The 27,960-nt window shown below is 41.8% G+C and overlaps 1 protein-coding gene across 1 annotated transcript; it reads left to right on the top strand.

Moving 5' to 3' along the window:
- On the top strand, positions 1-27,816 carry LOC139423008 (UDP-glucuronosyltransferase-like). Its single transcript, XM_071174555.1, has 6 exons — positions 1-1,058; positions 5,112-5,243; positions 14,625-14,712; positions 14,881-15,100; positions 16,512-16,789; positions 24,168-27,816. Exons 1-6 carry the CDS (start codon positions 150-152, stop codon positions 24,185-24,187), a joined length of 1,647 nt encoding a protein of 548 aa, XP_071030656.1. The 5' UTR covers positions 1-149; the 3' UTR covers positions 24,188-27,816.
- Positions 27,817-27,960: the final 144 nt, after the last annotated feature.

The raw sequence follows: 27,960 nt of genomic DNA, 5'->3' as shown, positions 1-27,960 counted from the left end.
GAGAATGAGCAGGGAGACACTCACCAACCCACCCATCCACAGTTTACTCTGAGGTCCAGCCCCCTCTCAGTAGCACTCAGTGCCAGATCTCAGGGAGGTATTGTCCTTCTCACAGCAGCTCGCATTACTGAGCTGAAAGGCAGAGAGGCATGGGTTGGGGGGAGAATGTTCCTGTGCTGGGGTTGAGGACGGGGCTGAAGATGGGGCAGTGTCTGGGACAGGGTTCGCTGGCCCTGCTGTACTGCCTGGCCCTGTGTCCGGGGACCGTCCAGGGGGACAAGGTCTTGGTGATGCCTGTAGATGGGAGCCACTGGCTGAGCATGAAGCTGCTGGTGAAGGAGCTAGCGGCCAGGGGCCATGAGATGGTTGTGCTGGTCCCTGAGACGTCCATCCTCATCCAGGGCTCTGACTACTACAGGACTGAGACTTTTAGGGTCCCTTACAGCAAGGCCCAGCTGGACGAGAGCGTCAACAAACTGAAGGACGGCGTGTTTCTCAAGATGCCGGAGGTAATGGATATATTTGTGAGCGTGCAGCGTCTGGTTGACTTCACCACCATGCAGGTGAAAGGCTGTGAGGGTCTGCTGTATGATGAACCCCTGATGCAGCGCCTCAGAGGAGAAGGGTTCCAGCTGATGTTGACGGATCCCTTCCTACCCTGTGGATCCATCATTGCTGACTCCTTCAACATCCCAGCAGTGTACTTCCTGAGGGGGATCCCCTGTGGGCTGGATGACAGGGCTGCCCAGTGCCCCACTCCCCCCTCCTATGTACCACGCTTCCACTCAGGCAACACTGACCACATGGACTTCCTAGGGAGGTTGAAGAACATGATGATGTACAGTCTGGAGAGCTACCTGTGTACATTCATGTTTGCCAGCTTTGACAAGCTGACCAGTAGGTATCTGGAGAAAGACATGACATACAGGGAACTGCTGGGAAACGGTGCTATCTGGCTGCTGAGGTATGACTACTCCTTTGAATATCCCAAACCCAGGATGCCCAACATGGTCAACATAGGAGGCATCAACTGTGGTAAAAGAGCTCCACTGCCACCGGTGAGTCTCTTGTAAAAATGTTTTAAAACAAACAAGTGGAGAAACTTCCACTTTGCGGAGTTGTGCACCTTATATGTTGTATGGATCCAGGTACAGAAACCTTAAAGGAAAACTTCACCCAAAAACTATTTTGGTATTTGTTTCATTTGTCCATTCTTGACATAGTCCCAAAATGTTTTGCATGTCAGCAATCACATTTTCAAGATATATAACTTTCATAATACAGAAATACAGCCGGTATGCACGTTTTGCATCATATGACGTTAAATGCCACAAACCAGCTGTATTTCTGTATTTTGAAAGTTCTACATCTTGAAAACTTGATTACTGACATGCAAATCATTTTTGGGACTATATCAACAATGGACTAATTAAAGAAATAACTAAGTACAGTTTTAGGGTAGAATTTTCCTTTAAGGGATAGATTCACTGCAGTGGCAGTTGGACCACAGCAAGGATTCCTCTGGATAAAATACAGCAAACTTTCAACTTGTTTACATATTTCAAGATATCAAATTCTTATTTGGGACAATATCCCTTTTCAAGATCTTTATGTTCTAACGTGTTCCCTGAATCACTTTTTGTTTTGTTTTTTGGGGTGTTGTCAGACACTCAATTAGCAACCGGCTGTAACCTGATCTGTGTTTCCTCCATGAGGATTGACTTGACATAGCTCAATGTTTGTGTACCATGTTCAGCTCCTCCTCACGTTATACAACATGCATTCCAACCTAATTTGCCTTCAAATCTGTGAACCGATCTAGAAACATAGTGTAGACTAGAGAACCAGCTACTTTCCTGTCAATTCTAAGTATCATGCGTTGGGGAGAGTGGAGTAAGTTGAGCCACCCTTTTCCTCCCAAACACACACACACACAAAATTAAGCATTTTACCAAATATTTAGGAAAGAGGTCATCATTTAATGAATCTGAAGGAAGAAACCACATGGAAAAAGTGGTAAGCAAGTTAAGTCCAAAAAAAATAATTTTCCCCAAGCCAATTGAATGTATCGTGTTGGAGGTGTCATGATGCTTGTATCTAAACCAAAGTAGATTATTTTAAGATTGTTCTATACATCAGTTGGGGTCTTTATAAGCTTCAATGTGAGGAGCTTATAGACCTATCATGAAAGTACATCCTTGTAACATGGGGTAAGTTGAGCCGATGGTTGAGCCGATGGATGAGCCAATGTTTGAGCCAAAGTGTTTGTTAGGTGTTATTAAGCCTGTATTAATAGATGCTTAAAATGATCAAAAGACAAAAAATTGCGATGTTGTGTTTGGGAAAGGTAGTGATAATATTTCATTCAGGACAGAAATTTGTGGGCAACTTAACTTACCCTGTCCTGCGGTTCAACTTACCCCATAAGTTGTGCCAAGAGACCACCTTTTTTAGACAAGCTATGTTTTCAAATTTGTAATGTTTACATTAATTCTGATTATTTCCCGATATACACAACGATATACATATTTGTTAGAAAGAATAGTATATTTCCCTTGACAGAGTGATGCTGAATCTGAGAAATGGCTCAACTTACCTCACTTTCCTCTATTGATAATGGATTTTTTTATTTAACTAAGCAAGTAAGTTAAGAACAAATTCTTATTTACAATGACGGCCTACCCCAGCCAAATCCAGACAATGCTGGGCCAATTATGCATCGCCCCATTGGGACTCCCAACCACAGCCAGATGTGATGCAGCCTGGATTCAAACCAGGTACTGCAGTGACGCCTCTTGCACTGAGATGCAGTACAGTGTTTTAGAACACTGCACCACTTGGGGTGCCAGAGTGCTATAGGAATCATAAGTTATCCTGACAATGTTTTAGGCATAAAATAATCAATGCACCAATAGAAATTCTGCGTAATTACACTTTCAAATTGAGTTTCTGAAAACAGTTCTAGTTAAATTGAGATGTGTTTTTCTAGCCCAATCATTGAGCTTGGAGAAGGCAAAAATGACAAAGCAGATGTGCAGGGAAAGCATTGGTGTGGTTCTTCATATTTTGTAGAAATAAGTATTGCTCAACATTAGTTTTGGGAGAGTATTCCTCGCTCTTCTCTAAACATTCTGGTTGTATCCCAAATGGCACCATTTTCCCGATATAGTGCACAATTTTTGACCGGGTCCATATGCTCTAGTCAAAAGTAATGCACTATATAGGGAATGGGGTGCCATGTGGGACACTGGCTCTGTGCAGCCAGTGAAACCTGAGCCAGGAACAGCAATTCTTTCCTCCTGGATTGTGGCCATTATAATCTAACAGAGGAACTGAGGGGCCCTATTGTGTTCTTCCAACACTACAAACCTCAGGAAGGGAAACTACTCTGCAGGGATATTTTTGTAGGGTTGGGGTTAGGGTTTAGTATGCCTTTACCTTGTATGACTACAGGGTGTGCTTTCAAAGCATGGCCTCCTTTCATAACCTCACTCTTCAGCCAATGTTTTACTAACTAGACCAACTACTGTTGTAACACTGATGTATGGAAGTTAAGACATATTGTCCAATGTCAACTATATGATTTAGTCTCCTACATGTTTTATTTTGTCCAATGTGAAATGTTGATGGCTACTATGAGGGAACATTTCAGAGTAAGAGTACACACCAGTTGCTGTCCTTTTTCTGCCTGTGGACATACAATTCCATTGCATAGTGTGAAGATATTTCAAAGGATCTAGTAGCATAACTGTGATATGTGGTTGTACTTTCCCACTAAACTTAGTGGCAAGAAAAAGTATGTGAACCCTTTGGAATTACCTGGATTTCTGCATAAATTGGTCATCAAATTTGATCTGATCTTCATCTAAGTCACAACAATAGACAAACAGTCTGCTTAAACTAATAAACATTTATACGTTTTCATGTCTTTATTGAACACACCATGTAAACATTCACAGTGTAGGGTGGAAAAAGTATGTGAACCCTTGGATTTAATAACTAGTTGACCCTCCTTTGGCAGCAATAAACCCAACCAAACGTTTTCTGTAGTTGCGGATCAGACCTGCACAATGGTCAGGAGGAATTTTGGACCATTCATCTTTACAAAACTGTTTCAATTCAGCAATATTCTTAGGATGTCTGGTGTGAACCGCTCGAGGTCATGACACAGCATTTTAAAATCGGGTTGAGGTCAGGACTCTGACTGTGCCACTCCAGAAGGTGTATTTTCTTCTGTTCAAGCCATTCTGTTGATTTACTTCTGTGTTTTGGGTCATTGTCCTGTTGCATCACCCAACTTCTGTTGAGCTTCAATTGGCGGACAGATAGACTTACATTCTCCTGCAAAATGTCTTGATAAACTTGGGAATTCATTTTTCCGTCGATGATAGCAAGCTGTCCAGGCCCTGAGGAAGCAAAGCAGCCCAACCATGATGCTCCCTCCACCATACTTTACAGTTGGGATGAGGTTGATGTTGATGTGCCGTGCCACAAAGTGGTGTGTGTTCCTGAACCATGCCGGTGTGTGTGGTGTGTGTTCCTGAACCATGCCTGTGTGTGTGGTGTGTGTTCCTGAACCATGCCTGTGTGTGTGGTGTGTGTTCCTGAACCATGCCTTTGTTCGAGGCATGGTTCACATCAGGCAATGCTTCTGGTGAATAGCAAACTCACATTTTGTCAGTGTTTTTTATAGGGCCGCTCTATCCAACATTTCCAATCTCGTCTCATTGATTGGACTCCAGGTTAGCTGACTCCTGATTCCAATTAGCGTTTGGAAAAGTCATTAGCCTAGGGGTTCACATACTTTTTCCAACCTACACTGTGAATGTTTAAATTATGTATTCAATATAGATAAAAATACAATAATTTGTGTGTTATTAGTTTAAGCAAATTGTGTTTGTCTATTGTTGTGACTAAGCTGAAGATCAGATCAAATTTTATGACTAATTTATGCAGAAATCCAGGTAATTCCAAAGGGTCCACATAGTTTTTCTTGCCACTGTAGTTGAATGCAATGACTAAGTCACTGGATAAACGCATCTGCTAAATGACTAAAATGTTAAATGTAAAATGTCCTTGTTAAGTAACCATTCACCCTCGTGCCTCTTCAGGACCTGCAGGAGTTTGTGGATGAGTCAGGAGAGGATGGCTTCGTGGTCTTCACCCTGGGCTCTTTGGTCTCCCAGATGCCAGAGGAGAGAGCCAAGCAGTTCTTTGATGCCTTCAGCAGGATCCCTCAGAGGGTAAGGACAATGCAAATACATCCCAAATGGTACCCTATTTTTTACATAGTGCACGACTTTTGACCAGAACTGGCCAAATGCAGTGCACTGTCGTTCTACAGAAGTGGTGTAAATTGGGGGTCTAACAAACTTTCAGCACACATCTTCCAACATACAGTACGTGAGGTAGACATATACTCACACAATTTGTATAGCACATTTTAAATATTTACCTGACTTCCTTACCACTCCACTAAATGTGTCACTACTGAAACATACCGAAAAAGTTGCAATAAAGGAGAACCATGCACAGTAGTGATCATTTTGATTTAACCTTCTATTAGATTAATTGTAATATTTTTATTTGCATAACAAAATATTAAAAAACATGATTTTTAAACTGATTTTAAAAACCTTTAAATCGAATGTATTGTTTTCTGTTAAATGTTCAATGTTGATTAATTGTTGTTAGATGTTTAAAATATCACTTTACCCATCTTTATTTTGGCAAAACAAACTGCAGTTTCAGTCTTAAGTGTCAATCATAGAGATAAAAGAGCACTCTAGATGGAAATAACTGTTCTGTTGTAGACATTTCCATTGAGGGCTTCCAGCATTTAAAGAGGAAATGCCTCCTAGAACCAACTTCCCTGGTTATAAATGGCCTATGTGGCATCGATAGGAATCAGAAACATTCATTATAGTGTCAACATTTACTACAATGTGTAAAGAGGATAATTTTGGTCATAAAGTGAGTCTCGCCCAAAACGAGATTTGGAAGTCAATGGGTCACAACGGGTATGGATGGGTAGGTTTTAGATTACTTACATGCCAAATTTTGTCAATGATGTCCAATTGCCCAGAGACAACAAGGTGTGGTCCGCCCCCAGCTGCCATGTGTAACGCATGCACACTTGCAAACTTCTAATGCATTCAACAATATTGCAAGGAATGGATTACATATGACAAGATGACTGTGACGTGTATGGTGAGTAGCTAGCTAGCTATGATACTGTGATGTAACTAGCTAAATACATATCCTCTCCTTATGTGTAATGTCATAGAGAAAAGTTTGCATAGTTATACCTGACAGTACAATTTGATGGGATGTAACAGTCAGCTTGCTATCGATAAGGTTTCAACTTGTATTGGCTAGTTAAGCTCCCTATTAGCGAACGTATGCTAATTCATTTAAATTAGGATAAAGATATAACGAACCTGGATTTGCAAGTTATGTAGCTAGCTAATATACTATTTTTTATTTTTTTATTTAACCCCTTTTTCTCCCCAATTTCATGGTATCCAATTGTTTTGTTTTTAGTAGCTACTATCTTGTCTCATCGCTACAACTCCCGTACAGATACACAACCCAACCAAGCCGCACTGCTTCTTAACACAGCGCGCATCCAACCCGGAAGCCAGCCGCACCAATGTGTCGGAGGAAACACCGTGCACCTGGCAACCTTGGTTAGCGCACACTGCGCCCGGCCCGCCACAGGAGTCGCTGGTGCGCAATGAGACAAGGATATCCCTACCGGCCAAGCCCTCCATAACCCGGATGACGCTAGACCAGTTGTGCGTCACCCCACGGACCTCCCGGTCGCAGCCAGTTACGAGAGAGCCTGGGCGCGAACCCAGGGTCTCTGGTGGCACAGATGGCGCTGCAGTACAGCGCCCTTAACCACTGGCTAATATACTTTTTTTGAGAACAGGAATGTTATTTGGGTTTTCTCTTGATAACTCTGGCCCAGACGGAATTCTGCCTTTACTGTAATGGATCTCGGAGTTATAATCAATGGCTAGGTTAGTTAGCTAGCTTTCGTGGGCTTCGTCTGCTACTAGTGCTAAAACAAAATGCCTGTTATCATAAAAGTATATTGTGTATTTTCTAGCGCAAAAATAAATGAAGGATGGCATTTGTCTAGCCCGAGTACCAGTCTTTTTAGCGAGCATGCTACAAATGCGTGTCAGCAAGCATTCAGCAATGTAACTTTACACACCTGGTTGCATAGAACCGACGTCAACATCACTGGCCTGAATCTATTCTGTACTTAGTCACTCTATTTGTATAATTACTTCCAAACTAGAGAAAAGTAATTTTTCTTCGCTGTATGTTTATTGAGTGATGATATTTTTATTCTATTCACAGGCTACTTACAAAATCTGGTGATTTGTTGTTCAGCAGTGTTATGGGAACCCCCTTACCATATCAGGAGCAGAATGCCCGAGGCATAAGGAGGATTTATTGTACATGGAACTGTTACACTTGAAAGTTATCAAAACACTTTGTTTAGAATATCTGTAGTGCCTTCATAAAGTATTCATACCCCTTGACTTATTCCACATATTGTTTTACAGCCTGAATTCAAAATACTTTTTCTTAGCCATCTACACACAATACCCAATAATGACAGTGAAAACAGATTTTAGAAATGTTAGCTAATTTCTTGAAAATTAAAGACAGACATATCTAATTTATCCAACTATTCACACCTCTGAGTCAATACATTTCAGAATCACCTTTGATTAGAGTCTTTCTGGGTAAATCTCTAAGAGCTTTGCATAGCTGGATTGTTCAATATTTTCCCATTGTTCTTTTCAAAATTCTTCAAGCTCTGTCAAATTGGTTGTTAAATCATTGCTAGTCTTGCCGAGCAGATATGTCAAAAATATAATTCTACCACTCAGGAACATTTTATTAGCTTAATTAGGATCCCCATTAGCCGGCGCAATGGCGACAGCTAGTCTTACTGGGGTCCGACATATAATGAAAGACATTACAGACAAAATACTTTACATACATTTAAATCATTGACATGTAGTGTGTGTGTGCATGCATTTATCAGTTACACATACATGTCAGTACAAACATACAACAAGTAGGTCACATGTGGGAGAGGCCTTGTGCCGTGAGGTGTTGCTTTATTAGTGTTTTGAAACCAGGTTTGCTGTTCACTTGCGCTATATAAGATGGAAGGGCACTCATGGCTCTGTATAATACTGTACGTTTCCTTGAAATTGTTCAGGACCTGGGGACTGAAAATACCCCTGGTGGCATGTCTGGTGGGGTAAGTGTTTTCAGAGCTGTGTGTAAGTTGACTATGCAAACAATTTGGACTTTAACACGTTTATTATAAAAAACAAGTGACGCAGCCAGTCTTCCCTCAACTCTTAGCCAAGACAGACTGGCATGCATAGTACTAATATTAGCCCTTTGATTGCATTGAAAAGCAAGATGTGCCGCTCTGCTTTGGGCCAGCTGCAGCTTCATTAGGTATTTCTTTGCAGTACTTGACTATATGACTGGGCAATAATCAAGATAAGATAAAACTAGAGCCTGCAGGACTTGTTTTGTGGATTGTGGTGTCAAAAAAGGAGAGCATCTCTTTATTACAGACAGACATCTCCCCATATTTACAACCATTGAGTCTATATGTTTTCATCATGACAGTTTACAATCTAAGATTACTCCAAGTCATTTAGTCTCAACTTGTTCAGCAGCCACACCATTCATTACCAGATTCAGCTGAGGTCTAGAACGATTTCTACTAAATACAACCAAAACAGACTGAACTCTTTAAGGGTTTCATTTACTTCATTAGCTGTGGCTGCTGATGCGTATATGGTTGAATCGTTAGCAAACATGGACACACATGCTTTGTTTAATGCCAGTGGCAGGTCATTGGTAAAAATAGAAAAGAGTAGAGGGCCTAGAGAGCTAACAGTACAGCTCCCACAATTTCTTTCAACCTATCAGTAATTTGTGTCAGTGCAGTACATGTTGAGTGCCCTTCTATACAAGCATGCGGAAAGTCTGTTGTTAATTTATTTACAGAGAAGTAGCATTGTATTTGGTCAAACAGTTTGCTAAGAGCTAGCAGCAAGCTGATAGGTCTGCTGTTAGAACCAGTAAAGGCTACTTTACCACTCTTGGGTAGTGGAATGACTTTGGCTTCCCTCCAGGCCTAAGGTCAAAGAATTTCCACCAGGCTTAAAGATTAAGATGAGACAGATAAGAGTAGCTATAGAGTCAGCTACCATCCTCCGTAGCTTTCCATCTAAGTTGTCAATGCCAGGAGTTTTGTCATTATTGATCGATAACAATATTTCCACCTCCCTCACGAACTTTACAAAATTCAAACTTGCAATGATTTAAAAAATAAAATTATACATGAGTAGGATGGCTCATTGTTGGCATTTCCTGCCTAAATTTGCCCACTCTGCCAATGAAGTAATCATTAAGGTAATTGGCAACATCAAAATTATTGTGATAAGCCGTCTGATTCGATAAAAGATGGAGTTGAATGTCTTTCTGCCCATCATTTATTTTAAAGTACTCTATTTTTTTCCATCATTCTTTATCATTGATCTTGACTTCATAATATACTTTATTATTTTTGTTGAATTTAGTCACATAATTCCTCAATCTGCAGTAAATCAGACAGTCAGATTAGCTACTCCTTTTGCCCCATCTCTTTCAACCATACACTTCTTTAATTCCTCAATCTATGGAACCTTAACAGTTTTATCAGTCAGTTTCTTAACAGGTGCACATTTATCAATAATTGAAGAAGCAATTTCATAAATTCATCAAGTGCAGCATCTGTATGTTCCTTATTAAATCACATCAGACCAACAAATATTTTTAACATCCACATAAGTCACAGCTAAATCTTTTGTATGACATCTTACACTATTTTAGGCCCAGATTTGTATTTTTTTTTTTACTTTGGCTTTCCTGGATATTGCCACTGCATTCAATGGGTACAGATAACATTTTTACAAATACTGTAGAACTTGTATCAGTACATGTGGATGACATTCACTGCCTTCTTGGTAAGCAATGAATGTAGAATTGGCCTTTTGTTTTAGGTTATTGTCCAGCTGAAAGGTGAATTCATCTCCTAGTGTCTGGTGGAAAGCAAACAACCAGGTTTTTGCCTGTGCTTAAATTCCATTCCGTTTATTTTTTATCCTGAAAAACTCCCCAGTCCTTAATGATTACAAGTGTTAGGTTCTTATTTTTCAGAGTAAATAACTCACGGACACTAGAGAAGCTTTAACCACGTTTAATTATTCCTAAAGGTTCTGTACAGCTGTAATGAGACAGCAAAACATTTATTTCTTCACATTTATATACATCCTACTTAAAACACATCCTTACAGTTTATGGCTCCACAGGAAGCTAATACAGAGTGTAACGGGATGACAAACCTTTATTACTGCCTTAAGAGAATCTGTCCTCACCTCCTGACCTCAACACATTCCTTCATCTAATCCATAGATGTCCATTGTTTTTCTTCAGAGAACCATTAACTTCTGACATAACCCAGTCTCTTTAATTTCCTATCTCAATTATCAAAGTTTAGCCGATTCCAGCTCAAGCATACCCATAACATGATGCAGCTACCAGTATGCTTGAAAATATGGAGAGTGGTACTCAGCAATGTATTGTATTGGATTTGCCCCGAACATAACACTTTGTATTCAGGACATACATGTAATTGCTTTGCCACATGCTTTGCAGTATTACTTTAGTGCCTTGTTGCAAACAGGATGCATGTTTTGGAATATTTTTATTTTGCACAGACTTTGTTCTTTTCACTCTGTCAATTTGGTTAGTTTTGTGGAGTAACTACAATGTTGGTGATCCATCCTCAGTTTTCTCCTATCACAGCCATGAACCTCTCTAGGGTACGTGGGGCGGTAGCGTCCCACCTGTCAACAGCCAGTGAAACTGCAGGGCGCCAAATTCAAATCAACCAAAATCTCATAGTTAAAATTCCTCAAACATACATGTATTTTACACCATTTTAAAGATAACATTCTCGTTAATCCAGCCACAGTGTCTGATTTCAAAAATGCTTTACAGCGAAAGCACCACAAACAACTAACAGAAAAACCAAGCAATTTTTTCAACCAAAGAGAGGAGTCACAAAAAGCAGAAATATAGATCAAATGAATCACTCTCCATCAGATGACACTCATAGGACTTCATGTTACACAATGCATGTATGTTTTGTTCGGTAAAGTTCATATTTATATCCAAAAATCTGAGTTTACATTAGTGCATTATGTTCAGTAGTTCCAGAACATGCAGTGATTTTTGCAGAGAGCCACATCAAATTACAGAAATACTCATAATAAACATTGATAAAGATACGACTATTATACATGGAACTTTAGATAAACATCTCCTTAATGCAACCGCTGTGTCAGATTTAAAAAAAAAAAAAAAAAAAGCTAATCATGCAATAATCTGAGTACAGCATTCAGATGACAAAATCAAGCCAAATTGATATCCGCCATGTTGGAGTCAACATTAGTCAGAAATAGCATTATAAATATTCACTTACCTTTGATGATCATCAGAATGCACTCCCAGGAATCCCAGGTACATATTAAATGTTTGTTTTGTTCGATAATGTCCATCATGTATGTCCAAATAGATCCTTTTTGTAAGCGCATTTGGTAAACAAATCCACACTCATGAAGCACGTCTACCAGTTGCAGATGAAATGTCCAAAAGTTCCATTACGGTCCATAGAAACCTGTCAAACTAATTATAGAATCAATCTTTAGGATGTTTTTAACATAAATCTTCAATAATATTCCAACTGGAAAATTCCTTTGTCTGTAGAGAAGCAATGGAACAGAGCTCGCGAGACTGATGTTGAGGCTGCTGGCAGACACCTGACTCAATCCCCTCTCAACTGTTTTAAAGTCACTATTGGCCTCATGGTGAAATCTGAGCGGTTTCCGTCCTCTCTGGCAACCGAGTTAACAAGGACGCCTGTATCTTTGTAGTAACTGGGTGTATTGATACACTATCAAATCAAATCTAAATCAAATCTAATTTTATTTGTCACATACACATGGTTAGCAGATGTTAATGCGAGTGTAGCGAAATGCTTGTGCTTCTAGTTCCGACAATGCAGTAATAACCAACGAGTAATCTAACTAACAATTCCAAAACTACTACCTTATACACACAAGTGTAAAGGGATAAAGAATATGTACATAAAGATATGTGAATGAGTGATGGTACAGAACGGCATAGGCAAGATGCAGTAGATGGTATCGAGTACAGTATATACATATGAGATGAGTATGTAAACAAAGTGGCATAGTTTAAAGTGGCTAGTGATACATGTATTACATGAAGATGCAGTAGATGATATAGAGTACAGTATATACGTAGACATATGAGATGAATAATGTAGGGTATGTAAACATTATATTAAGTAGCATTGTTTAAAGTGGCAAGGTGACGTTATTAATTGCACTCTTTTTTTTATTTTGACCTATCTACCAATAGGTGCCCTTTGGATTTATTAGGGATCCCCATTTGCTGCTGCTAAGGTAGCAGCTACTCTTCTTGGGGTACATATACAATACCAGTCAAAAGTCTGGACACCTACTCATTCCAGGGTTTTTCTTTATTTTTTACAATTTTCTACATTGTAGAATAACAGTGAAAACATCAACACTATGAAATAACACAGTAAACAAAAAAAGCATTACAAAATAGAGTTTGATTTTATTTTGAGATTCTTCAAAGTAGCAACCCTTTGCCTTGATAATAGCTTTGCACACTGTTGGCATTCTCTCAACCAGCTTCATGAGGTAGTGACCTGGAATGCATTTCAATTAACAACTTGTTAAGGTCATTTTTTTTATTTCTTTCCTCCTTAATGCATTTGAGCTAATCAGTTGTGTTTTGACAAGGTAGGGGGGTATACAGAAGATAGCCCTATTTGGTGAAAGACCAAGTCCATATTATGGCAAGAACAGCTCAAATAAGCAAAGGGAAACGAAAGTCTATCATTACTTTAAGACATGAAGGTCAGTCAATCCGGAAAATGTCTAACTTTGAACGTTTCTTCAAGTGCTATGATGAAACTGGCTCTCGTGAGGACTGCCACAGGAAAGGAAGACCCAGATTTACCTCTGCTGCAGAGTTAACTGCACCTCAGATTGCAGTCCAAATAAATGCTTCAAAGTTCAAGTTGCAGACATCTCAAAATCAACTGTTCATTGGAGACTGCGTGAATCAGGCCTTCATGGTCAAATTGCTGCAAAGAAATCACTACTAAACGATACCAATAAGACGACACTTGCTTGGGCCAAGAAACACGAGCTATGGATATTAGACGGGTGGAAATCTGTCCTTTGGTCTGATGAGTCCAAATTTGAGATTTTTGGTTCCAACTGCCGGGTCTTTGTGAGACGCAGAGTAGCTGAACGGATGATCTCCGCATGTGTGCTTCCCACCGTGAAGCATGGAGGTGGTGTGATGGTGCTTTGCTGGTGACATGGTCAGTGATTTATTTAGAATTCAAGGCACACTTAACCAGCATGGCTGCCACAGCATTCTGCAGTGATATGCCATCCAATCTGGTTTGGGCTTAGTGGGAGAATCATTTGATTTTCAACAGGACAATGACCCAACACACCTCCAGGCTGTGTAAGGGCTATTTGACCAAGAAGGAGAGTGATGGAGTGCTGCATCAGATGAGCATTTAATAAACTGACAAAATAACAAAGCTCATAAGCAATAGAATGGCAAAAGTCTTACCAGACTTGATACATAATCAAACAGAGTTTATTAAAAATAAACACTAACAAACACATACAAGAACATGTTCCAGCTGAAATACATTATCTGATAAAATTGCTTTTGAAAGGGGCACAAGAGGGATGTCTTTCTCCCCCAATTCTCTTTGCTCTGGCAATTGAACCGCTTGCAGAAATAGTTAGACTGGACCCAAACGTAACAGGTCTCGGTATAGGTTGACATGAATATAAATTGAACTTATTTGCAGATGATCTTCTGATATATCTGACCAATATTGAAAACTCAATGCTCCCCTTGCTAAAATTATTTTTTCAGAATACTAAAATCTCAGGATATAAAATGAATGTGGAAAGAAAACAAAATGGGAAAATGAAAACTCATCTACAACAATCATTTAAGTGGACAAGAAGAAAAAAATCTAATACTTAGGATGCTTAATAATTAACCAAATAAATGTAAAACTGTATCTCATTAACAATATGAAAGCAGATGTCATTAAATGAAACAATGTTCCCATAAATCCACCATGCTGCCTTGTTGACAAAATGACAGTGGCACAGATTACTGTTTGATTTGAGAATGGCACTCCTCCCTGCCCGATGGTCCTTTGCCTGGCCCTGCATCTCAGCATAATCGAATCCACCCAATGATCATAAGAGCAGCTCCTCACCACTTTGACAGCTCGAACACAGTTACCAGTGATTTACACCCCCAGACACTGCCAAAACAACAGCTATGCGGGTGTCGTCTGTTGCCGATTAACACTTGATCTTATTGAATCTAAGCCTTGATTAGCTAAATAAACTGTTGTCTCTGTTTTTCAGGTTGTGTGGAGGTACACAGGGGTGGTGCCTGAGAATGCTCCAGCCAACGTCAGAGTGATGAAGTGGCTTCCTCAGAATGATTTGCTGGGTTGGTTTAATCAGTTAGTGTTATATATTTATAATAAACCATATAGGGGAAGTTACAGAAGGGCACTTCTCAGTGAACCCAACACACTGTTTATGTTGCAAGATAAATACTTTATCTTCTCCTTTATTTTGATGTCAACACCCTTGTTGTGAATGTTTTATGTTCTAGGCCACCCCAAGGTCAAGGCCTTCATCACCCACGGAGGAACCCACGGTATTTACGAGGGGATCTGTAACGGTGTTCCCATGGTGATGCTGCCATTGTTTGGTGACCAGGGTGACAACGTACACCGCATGGCAGTGAGGGGAGTAGGGGAGGTGCTCAGTGTGTTCGACATCACCTCAGACAAACTGGTGGAGGCCCTCAACAAGGTCATCAATGACAAGAGGTCAGACATCATGCTAACATAATACTAGGACATCATGTTATAGGAGAGAGAGAAGTGAGATTGCGGGGTTGTCCAGACTTCTTTCAGTGTTGCTTTAACCATTAGACAACAGAAAACATTTGAGCTGAACAAAGTATGCCAGTGAAAGGGAGGACAGTAGCATTTGACCCAACTGTGGTTTGACTACTATGATTTTGCATGTTAGCCAATTCAATTGAAAATCCGTTAATTTTCTTTCTGTAATTCCGTTACCAATTTGGTAACAGAATTCAGAGTTTTAAATCACGATACCACTAAAAACACAAACTAATTGGTAAGTCTACCTTTACTTGTTACTTCTATGAATTCATTATCCTCCCTCATGAGGTGTTTGGTAACGGAATTAAGGCACAAGGCAATGTTTCTTAAACGTACAGAAGACAAATAATTTCTCAAATAATCAAATTGATTTATATAGCCCTTCTTACATCAGCTGATATATCAAAGTGCTATACAGAAACCCAGCCTTAAACCCCAAACAGCAAGCAAAGCAGGTGTAGAAGCATGGTGACTAGGAAATACTCCCTATAAAGGCCAGAATCTAGGCAGAAACCTAGAGAGGAACTATGCTATGAGGGGTGGCCAGTCCTCTTCTGGCTGTGCCGGGTGGAGATAACAGAACATGGCCAAGATTATCATAAATGACCAGCATTGTCAAATAATAGTAATCACAGTGAACAGGTCAGGGTTCCATAGCCGCAGGCAGAACAGTTGAAACTGGAGCAGCAGAACGGCCAGGTGGACTGGGGACAACAAGGAGTCATGCCAGGTAGTCCTGAGACATGGTCCTAGGTCTCAGGTCTTCCGAGAGAGAGAAAGAGGGAATTAAGACAGGAGAAATACTCCAGATATAAGACTGACCCTAGCCCCCCAACCCACTCAAATAAGTGTTGATATTGGCAGGGTTCTGTAATTTAACATTGTGTTTTGATGTATTTCTAATACTTTTTCTGGTAGATGATGTCTGAGACCCCTTTTCCTAATTATTTGGATGGAAAATGGTTGAAGAATGTATATATGCCTTGACTATAAAAAAAATGTACGCTTAGCTTTCATTTGACATGCTCCTATGAACTTCACATGTTGGTCGTCATGCATCCTTTTAGATGGTAATGTCTTTATATAATAGGAGATACTGTGAACTCAAGAAGCCGTGCAAACACTATAGAGACCAAATCCTAACTTTAAATCCACACACATTGCATTTCAGTACAAATATATGGTCACCAATCCATTATTGGAGGTGACAGTCGGAGTTCCTCGTTAGAGGAACCCACTTCCTTCACTGGTACAGTATTAGCAGCCATGAGTTGTCTATGAAGAGATGGCAAACCTTGATGCATTCCTCATGTTCTCTATCCTTCCTCCTCAGTTACAAGCAGAAGATGCTACAGCTGTCAAAGGTGCATAAGGACCGTCCCATTGAGCCGCTGGACCTGGCCGTGTTCTGGACAGAGTTTGTGATGCGCCACGGAGGAGCCGACCACCTGAGACCCGCTGCTCACGACCTTAACTGGATCCAGTACCACAGCCTGGACGTGTTCGCTCTGCTACTTACTATAATTCTCACTGTTGTCATGGTCACCGTTAAATGCTGCAAAGTCTGCTTCCACAAGTGCTGTGGAATGATTTGGACAAGGAAGATGAAGAGTGAGTGAATGTCCTTCCTGTGGCTTAGGCTGGGATTCAATCCTGGTTGTAGTGCACTGTCACCAATAATGTGCCTTTTACAGGCAATGTTTCCGTGTTTGCTGTGATCGCATTCACGTTATATGCTGCAGATGTCAACTCAAATTATCTTCAAATGTTAAGCAACCTACAAAGCTATGATTGAATACCAGCCAAGCCTTAAGGCACTAGAGTCCTGTGAAGCTATACTGCCACCTCTAGGGCCTGTGTGTATAACAGGGAATATATACTGTAGGCTACTGTAGGCTACTGTAGGTTGAAGTAAAGGAACACCAAAAAACTGCTCAGTAAACCCACACCTGGGTTTATATGGTTTGTGTGAGTGAAGGGCTTGTGTGTAGTGGGGGGAGCTTATCTCAGGATAATGTCAAAGTAACTTCATGCATCTGTTATCAATAAGGCCTGAATCCAGCAAGACACAAGTCCCATTTCTCAGTCACTGTGCCTTTGGAAGAGTATGGCCTAGATGAAATCCGTATTGTGGAAGATCAGTGCAATAGCGCGATTGCCATTTAAAAACAATGTTCCTGCATTTGCGGAGACTGCGTTCACACGTGTCTCAATCGGAAATTTTAATTGCATTATAACGCAGCTCTTCCGCGATATGGTTGAATCTAGCCATGACTCAAACTGTTGGCCTTTCTAGTTCAGCCTATGTCATGCTGATTCAATACCCTGTTAAAGGCCCAGTGCAGTCAAATTTGATTTCCCTGTTTCATATATATTTACACACAGAGTTTGGAATAATACTGTGAAGAGAAAAGTATGATAATGTCCTTTTAGTATAAGATCTGTTTAAAAAGACCACCTGAAATGTCATCCTATTTAGGTGGAATGGAGTTATGGCCTGCCTGTTGACATCTCCATGCTGCAAGTTAGTTAATAAACCAATAAGAAAGAGTTCCAAACCTATTTGCCAATAACAGCTAGTTTAGTTTCCCACACCCCACTCAGACCACTCCTAGACAGTCCCAGCTAAATACTTGCTTGAGAAATTGATCTTAGCTAAGAAGCTGTTTGTTTAAAATGAAAATGGTAAAATAATCACAGTAATGTACTTAATTGTTACCCAGAAATGATTTGATATTGAGATATAAAATGGCTACATTGGACCTTTAACAACCAAATTGGTGACAGGAGAGAATTTCTCAGTCTTTGAAATGCATTTTTCGCTGGTAAAAAGTGATGTCTTCCAGCTGAACATGTTGCTAGATGTTAAGACAAAGAATACGTATTTTGCTTATTTGTTGTTGTACAGTATTTTGGTTCACATTGTGAAAAAAAATAATCTACAAATACATTTTAATAAAACGTTTTGTCCCTTTTCATTGCCGTTAGAGTGAGAGGAAATAACTTTCCAATGAGCACTTGAACACAGCCAAATAGAGAACTACACTACCTATGAGAGATGAGAAACCGGAAATAACCACAGCTGGCTGTTCAGCGAGTAGACTACAGTATATTAAAATATCATACCACTTTTTGTTATCTCTGCAGGAGACTTGCTAACTGTACATGTACGTAGTTTAGACGCCACTCTTATCCAGTGCGACTTACAGTAGTGAGTGCACACATTTTTCATACTAGTGCCCCCTGGGAAACAAACCCACAATCCTGGCATTACAAGCACCATGCGCTACCAACTAAGCCACATTACCCTACGCAAACCAATAATAGGTCTGTGGAAATAGCCAACAGTTTTGATTGTTAGAAAGTTTATGATTCTACCAGGATGCATCAGGAGGATAAAGATGACAACTCCACCCGATGAGTTTATTAGCTTGACTGACTTCACGATCTGCGGTAGCTACCAAACTTTGATTTTATCAAGTAGTGTAGTAGGGTTGTTTACCATTGAAAGAAGTTGTCACAGTTCTACTCAGCGTAAGGGGTGGCTCTCCTGTAAGCACCAATACAATAGCAGCTGGGTCTGGTCTACTTAGTTCATTGACCGTATATGAACCAGAAAAAAAGAGGAAGTGGGATGTCTCGCTTCCTCTTCTGCCATTGATCCTGCCACAAAATAAAAAACTGTTACGAAACCCGTAACTAGCCTACGGATATTGTTGCACTTGGTTTGTCTAGGGGTCCTAGGCCTACTTACATGGTCTGTAACCTGAATGAATATGTGCATTTATGTGGGAAATCAGCATTTGAGGACTGTTGGATACACATGTGCCCAGGGAGACAGCAATCTTACCTTAGAACTGGTCCTGGACCTGTCTCTCTTGACATCTTGGTCGGCCAGGTCAAGCGGAATATTAGTTGTTCAAAGATGACCAAAATAAATATATATAAACAATGAAACTACAAAAAGGCATACATAAACTCAAGATTAAAAACCAAATGAATAACCTCATGGTCACCAAACAACCCATCAGCTTCAAAGCTGTGACACTGACTGACGATTGATTCACCGTCATTGGCAGCAGCTGATGTGCTTATCAACCAGGCTTAGCATCTCGACAAGGTTTCTTGTGACAACAAAACGAAAAAAAAAAAAATGTATGTTACTCTCATTGAAAGCATTTTCTTGAGAACTACAGATGTATCATAAAGAATGTGAAAATGTAATTGGATTAATTTGCTCTTTTTAAAACCCCCTCAGTCATTGAGGGTGTGGCTTTAATGAACCATCAGTATGTTGGCAGCAGCCACTTAATGTTGGTGGTGTCTGTTTAACAGTCTGATGGCCTCGCCCCGTAGCACTCACTTTCGTCATCATGAAGTGCTTTGAGAGACTAGTCAAGGACCATATCACCTCCACCCTACCTGACACTCTAGACCCACTCCAATTTGCTTACCGCCCAAATAGGTCCACAGACGATGCAATCTCAACCACACTGCACACCGCCCTAACCCATCTGGACAAGAGGAATACCTATGTGAGAATGCTGTTCATTGACTACAGCTCGGGATTCAACACCATAGTACCCTCCAAGCTCGTCATCAAGCTCGAGACCCTGGGTCTCGACCCCGCCCTGTGCAACTGGGTACTGGACTTCCTGACGGGCCGCCCCCAGGTGGTGAGGGTAGGCAACAACATCTCCTCCCCGCTGATCCTCAACACTGGGGCCCCACAAGGGTGCGTTCTGAGCCCTCTCCTGTACTCCCTGTTCACCCACGACTGCGTGGCCATGCACGCCTCCAACTCAATCATCAAGTTTGCGGACGACACAACAGTGGTAGGCTTGATTACCAACAACGACGAGACGGCCTACAGGGAGGAGGTGAGGGCCCTCGGAGTGTGGTGTCAGGAAAATAACCTCACACTCAACGTCAACAAAACTAAGGAGATGATTGTGGACTTCAGGAAACAGCAGAGGGAACACCCCCCTATCCACATCGATGGAACAGTAGTGGAGAGGGTAGCAAGTTTTAAGTTCCTCGGCATACACATCACAGACAAACTAAATTGGTCCACTCACACAGACAGCATTGTGAAGAAGGCGCAGCAGCGCCTCTTCAACCTCAGGAGGCTGAAGAAATTCGGCTTGTCACCAAAAGCACTCACAAACTTCTACAGATGCACAATCGAGAGCATCCTGGCGGGCTGTATCACCGCCTGGTACGGCAACTGCTCCGCCCTCAACCGTAAGGCTCTCCAGAGGGTGGTGAGGTCTGCACAACGCATCACCGGGGGCAAACTACCTGCCCTCCAGGACACCTACACCACCCGATGTCACAGGAAGGCCATAAAGATCATCAAGGACATCAACCACCCGAGCCACTGCCTGTTCACCCCGCTATCATCCAGAAGGCGAGGTCAGTACAGGTGCATCAAAGCTGGGACCGAGAGACTGAAAAACAGCTTCTATCTCAAGGCCATCAGACTGTTAAACAGCCACCACTAACATTGAGTGGCTGCTGCCAACACACTGACACTGACTCAACTCCAGCCACTTTAATAATGGGAATTGATGGGAAATGATGTAAATATATCACTAGCCACTTTAAACATTGCTACCTTATATAATGTTACTTACCCTACATTATTCATCTCATATGCATACGTATATACTGTACTCTATATCATCGACTGTATCCTTATGTAATACATGTATCACTAGCCACTTTACCTATGCCACTTTGTTTACATACTCATCTCATATGTATATACTGTACTCGATACCATCTACTGTATCTTGCCTATGCTGCTCTGTACCATCACTCATTCATATATCCTTATGTACATATTCTTTATCCCCTCACACTGTGTACAAGACAGTAGTTTTGGAATTGTTAGTTAGATTACTTGTTGGTTATTACTGCATTGTCGGAACTAGAAGCACAAGCATTTCGCTACACTCGCATTAACATCTGCTAACCATGTGTATGTGACAAATAAAATTTGATTTGATGATTTGATTTGAGATAGAAGCTGTTTTTCAGTCTCTCGGTCCCTGCTTTGATGCACCTGTACTGACCTCGCCTTCTGGATGATAGCGGGGTGAACAGGCAGTGGCTCGGGAGGTTGTTGTCCTTCCTGTGACATCGGGTGGTGTAGGTGTCCTGGCGGGCAGGTAGTTTGCCCCCAGTGATGCGTTGTGCAGACCTCACTACCCTCTGGAGAGCCTTACGGTTGTGGGCGGAGCAGTTGCCGTACCAGGCGGTGATACAGCCCGTCAGGATGCTCTAGATTGTGAATCTGTAGAAGTTTGTGAGTGCTTTTGGTGACAAGCCGAATTTCTTCAGCCTCCTGAGGTTGAAGAGGCGCTGCTGCGCCTTCTTCACCATGCTGTCTGTGTGGGTGGACCAATTCAGTTTGTCCGTGATGTGTATGCCGAGGAACTTAAAACTTACTACCCTCTCCACTACTGTCCCATCGATGTGGATAGGGGGGTGCTCCCTCTGCTGTTTCCTGAAGTCCACAATCATCTCCTTTGTTTTGTTGACGTTGAGTGTGAGGTTATTTTCCTGACACCACACTCCGAGGGCCCTCACCTCCTCCCTGTAGGCCGTCTCGTCGTTGTTGGTAATCAAGCCTACCACTGTAGTGTCGTCCGCAAACTTGATGATTGAGTTGGAGACGTGCATGGCCACGCAGTTGTGGGTGAACAGGGAGTACAGGAGAGGGCTCAGAACCCACCCTTGTGGGGCCCCAGTGTTGAGGATCAGCGGGGTGGAGATGTTGTTACCTACCCTCACCACCTGGGAGCGGCGCGTCCAGTACCCAGTTGCACAGGGCGGGGTCAAGAACCAGGGGCTCGAGCATGATGATGAGTTTGGAGGGTACTATTATTGTTAAATGCTGAGCTGTAGTTGATGACCCAGCATTCTCACATAGGTATTCCTCTTGTCCAGATGGGATAGGGCAGTGTGCAGTGTGGTTGCGATTGCGTCGTCTGTTGACCTATTGGGGCCATAAGCAAATTGAAGTGTGTCTAGGGTGTCAGGTAGGGTGGAGGTGATATGGTCCTTGACTAGTCTCTCAAAGCACTTCATGATGATGGAAGTGAGTGCTAGTGAGTGATAGTCGTTTAGCTCAGTTACCTTAGCTTTCTTGGGAACAGGAACAATGGTGGCCCTCTTGAAGCATGTGGGGACAGCAGACTGGGATAAGGATTGATTGAATATGTCCGTAAACACACCAGCCAGCTGGTCAGCGCATGCTCTGAGGACGCGGCTGGGGATGCCGTCTGGGCCTGCAGCCTTGCGAGGGTTAACATGTTTAAATGTTTTACCCACGTCGGCTGCAGTGAAGAAGAGTCCGCAGGTTTTGGTAGCGGGCCGTGTCAGTGGCACTGTATTGTCCTCAAAGCGAGCAAAGAAGTTATTTAGTCTGTCTGGGAGCAAGACATCCTGGTCCGCGACGGGGCTGGTTTTCTTTTTGTAATCCGTGATTGACTGTAGACCCTGCCACATACCTCTTGTGTCTGAGCTGTTGAATTGCGACTCTACTTTGTCTCTATACTGACACTTAGCTTGTTTGATTGCCTTGCGGAGGGAATAGCTACACTGTTTATATTCGGTCATGTTTCCGGTCACCTTGCCCTGGTTAAAAGCAGTGGTTTGTGCTTTCAGTTTCATGCGAATGCTGCCATCAAAATCCACGGTTTCTGGTTTGGGAATGTTTTAATAGCTGCTGTGGGTATGACATCGCCGATGCACTTGCTAATGAACTCGCTCACCGAATCAGCGTATTTGTCAATGTTGTTGTTGGACGCAATGCGGAACATATCCCAATCCACATGATCGAAGCAGTCTTGAAGCGTCAGATTGGTCGGACCAGCGTTGAATAGACCTGAGCGCGGTGGCTTTCTGTTTTAGTCTCTGTCTATAGGCTGGGAGCAACAAAATGGAGTCGTGGTCAGCTTTTCCAAAAGGAAGGCGGGGAAGGGCCTTATATGCGTCGCGGAGGTTAGAATAACAATGATCCAGGGTTTTACCAACCCCGGTAGCACAATTGATATGCTGATAGAATTTAGGGCATCTTGTTTTCAGATTAGCCTTGTTAAAATCCCCAGCTACAATGAATGCAGCCTCAGGATATGTGGTTCCAGTTTACATAGAGTCAAATGAAGTTCGTTCAGGGCCATCGATGTGTCTGCTTGGGGGGGAATATATACGGCTGTGATTATAATTGAAGAGAATTCTCTTGGGAGATAATGCGTTCGACATTTGATTGTGAGGAATTCTAAGTCAGGTGAACAGAAGGACTTGAGTTCCTGTATGTTGTTATGATCACACCACGTCTCGTTCATCATAAGGCATACCCCCTCCGCCTCTCTTCTTACCAGAAAGATGCTTGTTTCTGTCGGCGCGATGCGTGAAGAAACCAGCTGGCTGTACCGACTCCGATAGCGTGTCTCGAGTGAGCCGTGTTTCCGTGAAGCAAAGAATGTTACAGTCTCTTATGTCTCTCTGGAATGCTACCCTTGCTCGGATTTCATCAACCTTGTTGTCAAGAGACTGGACATTGGCCAGTAGTATGCTCGGTAGCGGTGCGCGATGTGCCCGTCTCTGGAGCCTGACCAGAAAACCGCTTCGTCTGCCCCTTTTACTGCAACGTTGTTTTGGTTCGCCGGCTGGGATCCCATCCATTGTCCTGGGTGGTGGGCAAAACACAGGTTTTGTACACAAGTTGTATTCCTGGTCGTAATGATGGTGAGTTGACGTTGCTCTTATATTCAGTAGTTCCTCCCGACTGTATGTAATAAAACCTAAGATTATCTGGGGTACCATTGTAAGAAATAACACGTAAAAAAACAAAATACTACATAGTTTCCTAGGAACGCGAAGCGAGGCGGCCATCTCTGTCGGCGCCAGAAGTATTTTGGGACATAGACTGTAATGTAAATGTGTTAATATTGTTGTCTGTGTTTCTGCTTACCCATAGGCTTCACCTGGAGATGCTGAGTGACCGTGTGAGGATGGAGGCGTACCGCCAGGTCACCTTGACCAACGGTGCCCCCCTCAGGGAGAAGGTGGTCATGTACCTGGGCTCTGGCAGCAGAGCCATCAGTCTCTTCTGTGCCCGCCTGGCCCATCCATGATTGTAATATATTATTATTAATGTTAACAGGTTCACTGTGTCACATCCTCCCTGCAATATAACAATATTTAGGATATTCTATTAACTGAATTAGTGGATAGAAGCTAACTTTTCTTTTGAGCCTTGTGTTCACTTGGACATTACAATGCCTAAACCTCAATCTAGTGGACAATGTTAGTTAGAACACTGTGCGCTAGGTATATGAAACTTCTGTTCTGTGTTGTAGGTGTATTAAACCCCTGTTTACTCCTGTAGGTGTGTTAACTTCTGTTGTTTTGGTTTGTGTTCTGTTCTGCATTGTAGGTGTATTAAACCCCTGTTTATTCATGTAGGTGTATACAGTGGAGGTCAGCTCCATAGCAGAACACACTGAGACCGTGGTGAGGCAGAAAGGCTGTGAGAAGGTGGTCAGAGTGTTCCAGTGCCGGCCTGAGGAGCTGAGTCTCCCTGGCAGAGTGGATGGGCAACTGTCTGCTGGTAGGATACTGTCTGCTGGTAGTAGTTACAGTGCATGCTTCCCAAATGGTACCCTATTCCCTAGGTAGTGCCCTACTTTGGCAAGTGCACAAAAGTAGTGCACTACAAAGGGAATAGGGTGCCATTCGGGACACAAACACAGCACGGATGGGATGAGAACCTTCTTGATTCCCAGCTGGACGTACATTTCCTGTATTTCCCATAGCTCACATTCTGTCCCAGTTGTGTCAATGACGGCTGTCTCTCCTCTCTCTTACAGTTTAAGTTCATACTGTCTCTCCTCCTCTCTTCTCTCTTCCAGTTTCAGTTGATGCTTTCTCTCTCTCTTGCTCCAGTTTGAGTCAAATCCAATCAAATGTAATTGTCACATGTGGAAAATACAACTGGTGTAGACTTTACTGTGAAATGCCTGCTTACATGCCCTTCCCAACGATGAAGAGTTTTAAAATAATAAATAGTAACAGAAGAAAATAAAATAAAATACACAAGGATGGAGCTATGTACAGGGAGTACCAGCACCAGATCAATGTGCAGGGGGGTACAAGGTTGTTGTGGGGGGGGGGGTTGTTGTTTGGGAGTGTCAATGTAATGTGTGTGAATGAGTGTGTACACTGAGTGTACAGACATTAGGAAGACTGACCAGATGAATACAGGTGAAAGCTATGATCCCTTATTGATGTCACTTGTTAAATCCACTTCAATCAGTGTTATACCAATAAGATCCTCTCAAATCTCCACAAGTGCATATAGGGTCGTAGGGTTTAGGGGTCGATTTCGATTTGGGCCTCTCTGTGTGGCTGTACCCAAAGTCAATTTGGCAACATGAATATACTTTGTTTTGAGTCTCAGCCATTTTAACACAAGCATCTTTATCTCCCTATAAACTGTTTATCTGTTTTTATCTGCTGGTAGTTTAGGGGATGAAGCTGTTTTTGCTGAAGATATTATGAATCACCGATCATATAAAGACATGGGGGTCTGATGAAGGCCTGATGATTACGACATTATATTACATGATTTCTTTAGAAGAATTCTCTAATAAGTGAGTGGCTATTACATCCATTCTGTTTCCCTACCATCATCCATCATACCTGCTATGTAAAGACCCCTCCTCTGTTTTCTTAGCTCACCACGTGAGCAATCTGTATCACAATCTGTATCACTGAAGCTTTAAATTTAAAGATTATTTCTGATGGACCGACATATGCAGAGTTTACTATGAATGTAGTCTCTGCTAATGTGGGAACATTGAATTCTAATCACACTGTAACGCTGATCTTCGGTGATACGGATTGAATAGTGGCCTAAGTATGTACGATGTTATGTAAGTTATTATTCTTATTATTGGATTCCAGATAGAGGCTCCAGTGGAGGGGTCATGGTGGGTATGCGTTAAGATTGAAGATGATTCAGATGAACCCCCAGACTAACCACAGATTAACATGTTTCTGTCTGAAGACAATGGAACAAAACAAACAAAAAGAAGCCTTGTATTACATTTTGTATGAACACTGGTGACTGCAGAGATACAGCATTTACATTTTAATAATCTAGCAGACACTCTTATCCAGAGCAACTAGGGTTAAGTGCCTTGCTCAAGGGCACATCAACAGAATCTTCACCTAGTCGGTTCAGGGATTCGAACCAATGACCTTTCAGTTACTGGCCCAACACTCTTAACGGCTAGGCTACCTGCTGCCCACAATGCGGTACACACTATGCCCAGCTGTTCTGATGAGTGGTGACATTTTTCATCCTGGAGATACAGTATTTTTACAGCACATTCTGTTTGTTGACATGTGGAAATATGCATTTGTCAGAGGGGTATTCCTGGAAGCCGGATTAGTGATTCCGCAAGATCTGTCAAACAGGAACTTGTGCAAACTCCAGCTCCAGAAAGAAAGCTTGAAAGAGAGCCTGATCAGAAACCATAGCAACGAATGCTCTGAAGCAAACCCGCGACCTACTAGGTTAACTTGATCTTAGCCTGTCCTGGTGAATAAATATGGGACCTCTAAGCCAATCAGATATTTGTTCATCATTATGCCCTGTCACTTCTTGGTTAAATCCACTTGACATCGGAGCCTGTGCTGTTCTTCGTGCTTTACAAAGGGAATGTATTTTCTGGACCTCAAATACACCCTTTAGATCTGGGGTTCCCAAACGTTTTCACTCTGGGCTCCCGTTCAAGCTTTGGGGAACATCCCGCACTCCCCTTGCATGCTGCGTCTATTTTTATGGGCACAAGCACTGTTCATGGCACAAACTGTTCACACCCCTCTTGTTCAGAATTTTGCAGGTTAAAGCTTGTGTCCTGCAATTCTACACATTTTGTCATGGTGTACAACGACAATTTTGCAGTTTTATAGCAAATTTTCCCATGTCTAATGTGTATTCATGTAATATTTGAGTGACAAAAAAATTACACAAATATCTGTGGGCAAATTTTTTTTAGCTGACATGGGCTAGTTGATCTGGACATTTATGACAAGTTATAAATAGTTCTCTAAGGTACGCAATGACTAACATGACAAGAGGAAGTGATGATGCACTACCCAATTTTGAAATTGCACCTTGTGCATTCTACTATTACAACTTTCAAGAGTAGATTTAAAGCTGGCCTAATTCACGCTGCAGATTTTCCAACGTCATTGGTGCTAGAGATGGAACACATCCCCCATTCAATGACCCTCTGGACCAAATGAAAGAGACTACTGTCACGCCCTGACCTTAGAAAGCTTTTTATGTCTCTATTTTGGTTTGGTCAGGGTGTGATTTGGGTGGGCATTCTATGTTCTATTTTCTATGTTTTTATATTTCTTTGTTTTGGCCGGGTATGGTTCTCAATCAGCTGTCTATCGTTATCTCTGATTTGGAATCATACTTAGGCAGCCTTTTTTCCCTTTTGTGTTTGTGGGAAGTTAACTTTGTTAGTGGTACTTAGCCCTGTAAGCGTCACGGTTGTGGTGTTTGTTGTTTTGTTGGCGTCATTTTAAAATAAAATGTACGCTCACAACGCTGCACCTTGGTCTCCTTCTTACGACGCCTGTGACAACTACGTGAAAAAAAAATATTTTCACAGCATAAATACATGAATACTGTAACCTACACTTTCACCAAATCATTTTCAGAAACAGTCATTCAATTCAATGATCTTTCT

This window comes from Oncorhynchus clarkii, chromosome 12 (assembly GCF_045791955.1).
Source record: "Oncorhynchus clarkii lewisi isolate Uvic-CL-2024 chromosome 12, UVic_Ocla_1.0, whole genome shotgun sequence".
NCBI lineage: Eukaryota > Metazoa > Chordata > Actinopteri > Salmoniformes > Salmonidae > Oncorhynchus > Oncorhynchus clarkii.
Note: the sequence above shows the minus strand (reverse complement) of the source record. Positions and strands in the feature narration are given on the sequence as shown.